This window comes from Cyprinodon variegatus, unplaced genomic scaffold (assembly GCF_000732505.1).
Source record: "Cyprinodon variegatus isolate N-32 unplaced genomic scaffold, C_variegatus-1.0 Scaffold75, whole genome shotgun sequence".
Lineage (NCBI taxonomy): Eukaryota > Metazoa > Chordata > Actinopteri > Cyprinodontiformes > Cyprinodontidae > Cyprinodon > Cyprinodon variegatus.
In genome coordinates this window covers 742798-752631 of record NW_015150528.1, presented here as the reverse complement: position 1 = coordinate 752631, position 9834 = coordinate 742798, and the positions used below count along the sequence as shown (strand labels likewise).

The 9834-nt window shown below is 35.9% G+C and overlaps 1 protein-coding gene across 1 annotated transcript in view; it reads right to left on the bottom strand.

The window, feature by feature from the left end:
* Nucleotides 1-4265, bottom strand: part of siae (sialic acid acetylesterase) — a 13600-nt gene extending 9335 nt beyond the window's left edge. The window contains exons 1-3 of the mRNA XM_015372706.1: nt 4142-4265; nt 2391-2552; nt 445-603 (exon numbers count right to left, since the gene is read on the bottom strand). Coding sequence (XP_015228192.1) covers nt 445-603; nt 2391-2552; nt 4142-4193 — 373 coding nt within the window. The 5' untranslated portion in view covers nt 4194-4265. The remainder of the gene's footprint in view (nt 1-444; nt 604-2390; nt 2553-4141) is intronic.
* Between the last annotated feature and the right edge of the window lie 5569 nt (nt 4266-9834).

Here is a 9834-nt window from a genome sequence, read left to right as displayed (position 1 = left end):
GAGCAACCTGTACTTGTGTGCTTGTTTGTTCTGTCTAAAATGTTTATTTTGGAATAAAGAGGTTAATATAAAAAATATTTTTTGTCCGATTCATCGATTAATCGAAAAAAATAATCGGCCGATTCATAGATTTTTAAAATAATCGTTAGTTGCAGCCCTACTTGACTGATTAAATATTCTTAATTTGAGAGTGAGTTAGTATTCTAGATTGACTGTTAACAAATTAGCCTGTCCTTAGCATCAAAGCAGTAGTTTCATCAGGTCCAGAAGCAGACTCTGGTTAGGCAAGCTCAATTTTTCTGCCAAAGCCAGGCGTTAGTGTGACAAATCTCTAATAGCAGTAAAGCACCAGAACCGGTTTGGTGGAAAAGGCTCCTTTGTCAGACTTTTGTCTTCCTCTTTCAGCCCAGCAGATCCAGTCAAACAGGTGTTTAATGGGCCTACTTACTGCAGAGGTGTTGAAATACATGTTGCTCTGGCCTCCACACAGCCAAATGTCCCCAAACAGCACATCTGTCAGGTTACAGGCACTGCTTTGAGAGATGGCATACACATTGTAGGGACCACCGGCCTCAACAGGGTCAAGAGTGACTTGCCAAATACCTGTAGTGGGGGAAAATACATACAACGTAAGAAGAGGAAGAAAAGTTTTATTCTGTACCATTTGCAGTGATGGGTATAAGTTTTTTTTTGTCAATTCAAAAGCAGGACAGGTGATTGTCATGTTCATCATTTGAGGTACAGTATGAAGGAATATCTGGCTTACAGCAGTTCCTTGAAGTTTGGGGAAGATATTGCATGCTGCAGTGCATTATTTTATTTTACAAAAGGGAAAGGAGGGCTAGGATTACTTTAACAGGTGAGGATCACGAGGTAATCTGACAGTGTGTGGTGTAGATGTCCTAAGCCACGCCTAAGCAAACTAATAATGTTGGCATGTAGATTCTATGTGTGCATAGTTTAAGTTAAAGTCTAATGGATTCCTTTCAATACAGCTAACTTCTTGATAAGTTTGGTAAAGCCCAAAAATGGAAAATCTAACCCAATTAATTGTTTCATCCGTAGTGTCTTTGTCTCATTTTTGTATGTGTTGTACTTTTTGAATTTGTTGACCTTTTATGTATTCGCACTTCTCATCCATTGTAATTTAGACTTTAGATGTAGGCTCATAAAGGCAAAGTATCATATTTCAGAGATAGAAAAATCTAAATATCATGAGCACATTATAAAACTTAACTTCTGACAAAAAGAGCATTTAAGGAAACAACTTTTGGATGCAAAATGCACTTCCAAATAAGAGATAATGACCTTCCTTCTGGAATTGCAGCACCTACTGCCTACTACAGTTAAAGAATGGATTGCTTTATTGATAAAAATTATCCTGAACAATCTTTTGTTATCCTGTTTTATGCACAAACATGTTATGCGCATAAAACATGGGCAAGATCAATGACATTGAATATCTAAAAAGGGGAGGATTTCTCTTACCCTCTCAAAAAAAAATTAAATAAACAAATCGGTTAGAAACACATGTAACTCTTGACTGTGAAACAATTAGAGCTGAAGTGGAGAAACAAACCGAAAAAAGACAAGAAAACCTGGTTCATGCTCTTCTACTTAAAACCAGTTACATTTATCTGTAAAGAAGTAAGAGTGTTAAAAAAAAAAAAAACCTACACCGGTTTCTGGAAATTATTATTATTATTATTAGTTCCACTAAATCCTAAGAAATGTTTCCCTCTCTAGGTAAGATGAGCATCAAATGTGCTACCAATGTTTGGTAAATAAAATAAATGCATCTTTCTTTAACCATCTGGATAGTAAATTTGCAGTAGTGAGTAATGGATTGAGACAGATCTCTATTCATGTTAAATTTGATTTAAAGTCCAAATCTATCGATCTATAAAACCCTGCAGTCATGACATAAAGATGATCCAGTTAGAGTACTGACAATTATGTTTCATATCTATAACCATAGGCTTCAATTTGGCCTTCTGGGGAATTGCATTAATTAAAAGCACCAAGCAAAGCCATCACAAATTAAATGTGACAAACATAATGATGGTTGATTAGTTCAGATATGTGCAGAAAGAGGGGTGTGTATTAAAAAGTGGCACTTCTGTGAAAAAAAAAAAAAAACATGGATGAAAACAACAATCCCAACTAATTATCAATCACCACATCAAGTTGGCTGCTGGCTGTGTTGTTCGCAGAATAATTTAATCACTTCATTTAACTCTGATTAGGGACACAGTGAAAACCCCTCCCTCTTGCCTGATGATAATTGATATAATTGGTGCAATTGAAGGCTGACCTCAGCTTGTAGCTTGCACCCCACAGAAATAAACTTTCCTTGTTGATAAAAAACAAAGAAAAAGAGATGGATTTACCTTCCTTCACTGGCACTGATGAGACTTTCTGTAGAATTGGACCTGACAAGTAGACCGTGACCTTTTCGCCGTCAGGGCCGTAACCCCACAACACAGCCCTCTGTGGGGACTTCTGCAGAACCATGTGGTCTCCATAATAGGAGGCAAATCGCAAGGTCGCATCTTATCCAGGAAACAGAAAATAAATTAGCAAGGGCTGCAATGAACAATTATTTTGTAAATCAATTAATTGGTTGATTATTGTTTCGATTATTCGATAGCAAAACGTTCCTTAAAACTTTTTTTGGAGAGTTCAAGATAAAGCATACTGACAGAAGAAAACGTTTTCGTTTTTTTATCTTAAATGCAAAATGTTTATATATTTTTTACAATTGTGATATATTTACTGTTCTAAGTGAGTTTTCTCTGTCAGCGAAAGGTCTGTTTTAGAGTCTCTATACTCCAGTTAACGATTAATCGATTACTAAATTACCGTAAATCCTCTAATATAGACATGTATTCCATTAGCGGCCGGGACTAACAATTGCCAGTCTCGCTTTCGGCAGAGGTAAATCGTATACAGGCCAGGCTATAATTAGAACCAACAATGTTTCTGGGCAGTCCTCATCAACTTGAGATAGTAACATAAAAGTATCACAGGGGGGCAATGTTTGCTAACGAATCCAGGCCATTAGCATGGGAATCCCCATGCTTACACAGAGATCGTAGTGACCTTACTCAATCTTTCCGATCTGAAAGACAAATGATTACTGGTAGATCTTCATTAAAATGACAGAATTTTGTTGGCCATTGTTGTTCTGAATTTCCCACGAAATTTATGTGATAATGGTAGCCTACTTCGACTTAGCCTATGTCAAATAAAATTTCGCTGTGATGGCAGAACAGTTTCCGTTAACTTTTTGTCCTATTTATTTAAACTTTTTTTTCGCAAGTCGGTTTGGCCAAGATTCCATTCTGTGTAGGCTTTTTTTTTTTTTTTTTTTGTATTACCGTGCAGAAAAATAGCAGCTGCTGGAAGATGTCTGAATTATCGGTATTTGTTGATAATGTTCTGTATACAATTATGGTAACTGTACTTTTTCAATAAATTAACCTAGTATATTATAGGTTTAAAGAGACACAAAATCAAATTTTTATTGATTCCACTGGTAGTCTGTTTTGCTAAAATAAAAATAAAGGCCTGCCTCTAATTTTGGCCTCCTTCCAATAATGGCCTGGACCAAGATGTACGTGAGTGAAATAAAAGCCCCGTCCTATATTAGAGGATTTACGGTAGTTGACTGTAGTTGGATTAAAAGTTATGTATGTAAATGTACACCATATATATGCAGTTGGGATATTATTTTTAATGAAAGAATACATTTAAAAAACAAAAAAAAAAACATAATTTTTTACCAATATAAATGCTACCAATACAAATGATATCTAAACTTATGTAACCCATTTATTAAAATACCTAAATGTCACTTTTGCTTGATAAATACTTAATAAATGTACTTATAATAATATTCACTATTTCAGTTATTTACAGTTGGATTCCTGTCTCTGTATACCATCTATTCACACAGTTCTATTGACAGTTCATTTTTAATTTAATATTTATTAGTTAATAAAAATAAATGGAGCTAAATCTAAAGAACGACATGCATTTCTTGGAGTTGGTTAACAGGTGGCGGTTGGGACATTTCAAACAGTTTTAACGCAGCTCGCGCCAATGTGAGGCCATTTAACTTTAGAGGTTAAATACTCACCGCTGAGATGCAAAGCAGCTAAAAGCAAAACAATGAGAGAAACTCCAGCCATGACTAGAGGCCCTGGACAACGAAACACCGGGAAGCTTTGCCCACAGCACTCACTACATGCTCAGAGGCTGAAACGCTTAAAGTGAAACTGCTCACTTTTCCAGGAGCTTCATCATGCAGACTCAGTGTCACGCGGGTCATTGAATTTGGACTTTCAAAATAAAAGCATGAACCATAGCGATCAATATTTTTGTTTATTTTGACAACTTTACTTGTGCAGAAAATGAAGTCACTGAAATTGATGGTTTTTCCGTTGATTTCTTTCTTTCTTTCTTTCTTTTTACACCGTTTTAAAATTTAAGATATGACAAGAACACATTACATTTGTAACAGGATGAACCTCAGACCTCTAGCCTCTTTTGCGATATATACTAATTTTCAAGGCTATGCTGTTAAAGAACAATTTTTAATAATTACATTTTTATATGGTGGATAATTTAGTTAATTCAATTCAGTTTATTTGTATAGCGCCAATTCACAACACGTCATCTCAAGGCACTTTACAGATACAATTCAACCAGATCATACATTTAAAATGATTCAAAGTTTTCTATCTAAGGAAAACCAGTTGATTGCATCGACTCATTGACTAGAACGCAATCCCTCACACCAAAAATGCTTATAGCAAAAGTGGAGAGAAAAAACTCCCCTTTAACAGGAGGAAACTTTCAGCAGAACCAGGGTTCAAGGAGACAGAAGCAGACATACAGAAAGAAGCAGAGATACAAAGGAACTTGTCAACCCGCTCCAAAGGCGGTCCCAGACAAGCAGATGAGCTACGAACCTGCTCCCACATCGGAGGACATAGAGAGCACATCCAGCCAGTCACAGTCAGGGAAACAGGACTACACTGAAGAATAGGCCGAGCTCAAACATTTATAAACAAAGGTGTTAATGGGAGCAGCACAGCTGATATTTCCCTTCAGTGAAATTGAATTAACAAACACTGCAGAGTGGGAGAATAGAGATAGAATGAAGCAAAATGATGAAATAAGGGTCCCTATGTCCTCCAGCAGTCTAAGCCTATAGCAGCATAACTATAAAGATAGTTTAGTTAATGTTTTTTTTTTCCATTTTATATTCATTTTCAGATAATGTGTTTGAGTTATTTAGATATGTTACTTTGTTTCTGTGTGTGTGTGTGCGTGTATTTTTTTCTTTGTCTGTTTATTTTACCAGGGCAAGAGAAGTATGCAGGGAAATGTTCATTATGCTTGCTTGAAGAGGATAATCAACCATAAACTAAAAGATTTTCCCCTGGAAAGTTGACTTATTATTGTTTGCGTATATTATTTGTCTGTGGATTTTTTCTTATTTTTTATTTTAGGCTGAGCCACAGTAATGGCTTTGTACACTTTTTCAATTTATGCAAATATTTTAATTCAGTTGATGATTTTAAGTTTATAGTATGTTGTGACAGTTATAGGATGAGAGAAAATCTTTTTTGAAAGAATGAGGCAATAATGTATTGATCGCGATGTTTAACAAGGGCCATTTCAATTTTGGGTTGTTTTTCAATTTTTTTTATTGAGGACCAAACATTACACAACAGTTCAGTCTAGATCTATTATATTCTCATTTTGTCCTCAGCTTCACTCCCCATCTGCTGGTAGTTAGGTTTTATTGTTTTTTTTTAGTTAACTAAATTTGTGGTTCAGTACTGCAGCATTAGATACTGCTCTGCAGTATCAAATGATCATTTATAAAACAGTGCCATACTGCTATAATTTATTTCTATTTAAGCAGTAAATATTATGTCAGCCTTCCAAAATGATTGCTCAAGTTTGCCTTTTGAATAGTATGGAAGCCGGATTACTTGAAATTAAATACAAGAAAGATATTATTCTGCTGGAATATTCTTCATGTAGAAGAAGCTTGGCCCTAAACAGATTATATTGGCTCAAAGAAATCTATCTTGTGGGCCTAGTGCCATTATTACCTGGATAACAGAACAAACATCCATTATACGTGTTATTTTGTTGACCGAAAACTGTACTATATGTTCATTTTAGAAAATTTAATCAAAACCAACAAATAAAAACATGGTGCATATTTATATATACTCACAAATTCAAGTCATCAAATAAGATTTCAAAAAACAGATACTCCAATTTTAAGAAAGCTGGAGCTTTTGTACAATAAGCTCAATTTAATTACTAAGAAACCTGGAGAATTTACAATAAATATTTAAGTGAGAACTAAAAAAACAAGCTCCGAAAGTTGCATTTGAAACTTTCCTTGAAGGGCTTCTCTACCCATATAGCACAAGGCAATTCCATTAATTATTACACGCTTAGTTTATAATCAAATAAACAACAGTATAAGCACATTAATTGGGTAATTTCTCAAATCTGTCCTGCTGCTGTGTGTGCAGTGAATCCTTACGAAGGCCAAAGTAATTACCATCCGAATGCTAATACAACAGCATGAAAAATGACAGCAGATGTAACATTAATTACCCAACAATTTACCAGTCAGGTGTTTATTTACTACTGGGTCTTACGGGTTGGCCAGTGGAAAAGAAAAATGAACACATGGACTTCAGCTGACATTTTAATTAAAAAATATATTTTGGAACATAAACACAAAAATCAAGTGATAGTTATGGTCTGGGGCCTGGAAAAGTTGCAGCTTGGAGTTCATATTAATGAAACAAGGTTCACTTAACGGTAGACATTTCTTTAGCAAGTGAAGCTGAAAAATCATTAAAAGGCATCCATCATAGCATGAATGCAAAAAACAAAGACAGCAGTAAAATGTGTATCTGCGATACCAGCTATCGTTCTTGCACCTTTTTAATTTTCTTGTTCAGTTCCACCAGTTTTCTTATCAGCCTTCTCTCAGACTGCTAATTTACATGTTTCCCATTTTAATAAAGATGTTTTAAAAGCATACTATGATTTTTAGGAAACTGAACATATGTAACTTCATCATGACTGAATGAGCCCTGACTGGGGAACGCGTAAATAAAAAAAAAGGGAAAAGTAACACCACAAGAAAAATGTGTAGCTATTTATTGATTGGGTAACACTTGTTTCTGTTTAGTGCACTCGTTTCCATTCTTAAGCCAATAAAGTATTGGGTTTACATGAAGATAGAGCACCATGATGGCACAGTTGTAACATTGCCTTTTTCTTGCATTTGGGGGATGTCTCCAGGTTCTCCATCTTTCCTCTAATGTTCAAAATAATAAGTTAGGTTAGCTAGGTTAGCTGGTCTCTCTAAACTGATTATTTGTCCTGTAAGTCTCTTTTCCTGTAGTGGCCTGCGATGGTTTGGCAACCTCTCCAGGGAACAGCCAGCCGTTTCATGCAATGCATGCTGGAGATATGCATGCTTCTCCTCAATGGAGTATAAGTTAGGTACTCAAACAATTTTGGTTGTTTCCGTATTTAGACAGTAGAGCTAAGTTACAAGGAAAAGAGCTGCCTCACAAATAAATAGCATACAAACAGAGCCGGATAAAACAGAAATGGAAAAGGATACTAACACCTTAATTAAGTTTTGATGGTTGAACGAATCTTTTTGTTACTATGACTTATATAATTAAAATGAATCTAAAAGAATATTTAATTTTTCTATGTGAAGACTGAGGTAAAATGAAAGGGTCTTAAAAGCTGTCATCTACTTCTCATGTTTTTGTGAAAGTGGTACTATAGTTTGATACTAATACTGCACCTTAGAGTCTTTGCCAGAATTACATTACAGAACTTGTGTTGAAAATAGCTCTCCGCCCTCCAAAAGTGTCTATTATCTGTACTGTCACGTTTTACAGTTAATAAACTGAAAATGAGCTCCACAAATACGTCTGTGGCTTCATGTAAGAACCAAAATTTATGACCGCTGTCCAAACCCCTCATAGGTTTTTGAACGCATCATCTGCAATCCACTATGTGATGAATCTCTCACATTATCGCCTCACTTTAAGTCACTCAGCAGCCATTAGTTGCTTGAGAGGAGCCCAAGTATCATATCTGCGGCCTACACGGCATCGTGCTTTCACACTTTCACACCCACTGACACCTAAATCAGGTTACACAGGAAACCGCCTTCCCCTACTGATTCCAAAATAAATTGTGGAAAAACAGATCTTCAGGCTATTATAAATCCATCTAAATCATACGAGCTTCTGTCTTTATTAGGTCTTCTTTTAAATCCTGAAGAGTAACCAAGAACTCTATTTTTTTTTTTAGATGTTTGGCCATCTTAAGTTTTATCATAACAGACTCTTACAAGCTAAAAGAAACGCTGTGTAACATGTAGCCACTAGGAGGCGCTACTAGGGGCAGCCTGAAGGCAACTGTCAATGCCACACTGTCACAAAATGAAACAGTTTTTCTCAGTGTTTTGGAATCTGATAGTAGACCAATTTGGATCAGCAGATTGAGTAGTTATGGAGTTATCTGTAAAGACAAGGTCACATTTACCACTTCATGTTAAATCCTACTTTAGAGAACCAAAAAAAAAAAAAGCCTGATCAGGTGTCAAATCTGTTGCCTAACAACAACTCTTGTTTAAGGGGAGCTCAGACTGCCATAAAGTGATGCTCTGTCACATGATTCATTCATAGACGGATCTGCCCCTTTCATAGTTACATAGGCAAGTCTTTGAGAGGAACAGTCCTCATGAGGAATCAATTCCCAACAAGTGCAGAACATTGACCTGAAAAAAAAACAAACATTTAATATATGTCTAACTGAAAAAAATATATATAAAAAAAATCCTCATTCCTTCCACATAATGTCATAAGCACACCCTCCATACTAGCTGTTGGTTATCTGATTTCATGTTAAAAATGTAAAACGAGGACTACATTATTTCTATATTTTACTTAAAACCACTCTGAAATTAAACATGCTGTAGTTCTATAATGCTATAGGTTTTTAAATTCCTGGGTTCGATTGCCCTCTTCCTGATTCAAAAAAATGCAAAGTTACTTCTTTCCAGACCCAGGTAAAAGCCTTCCTCCCAAAAAACAAAACAAAAAAACTTTTAATTCATTAGGCTGATTTATTATATTGTTAAAAAATTTGAGCTTTCACCGAAAATTTGATTTTTTCATTTCCTACATCTAGGTGAATCCCCCTCTGTGTTTATCTGTCATCCTCCTGTAGTTTTCCTATTGTCACATGGATGATCAATAATCTAATGATTAGACCCACACAGTTCATTTTTGTCATTGATTAGATCTCATCTATATAAGCTCCCCGGTCTCTTATTTGCATGTCTTAGCTGCTTTGTACCTACCTGTATGTTTATGCTAATTATTATACCCTTTTATTCCATTCTCGCTTTTTATTTGCACATCCTTGTATCTCAATCAAACACTAACATGACAACTGGTGACCAGCTCCAGTCCTTGGAAGCTGCTTTCCGCCACCTTTAGATGCATTCCAGCTCTAAAACCTGAATCAAATGACTGGCTTCTTACCAGTGTTCTGAAGAGGTGAATCACATATGAGGGAATTAAGCCATTTGATTCAGATATGACTGTGATGGACTGGCGACCTGTCCAGGGTGTACCCCGCCTCTCACCAATCGACTGCTGGATATAGGCACCAGCACCTCTCGCATACGGGGATAAGAGTGACGGAAAATGGATGGATTCAGATATAAGGGAGCAGGGAGGGAAAGTGTAGTAA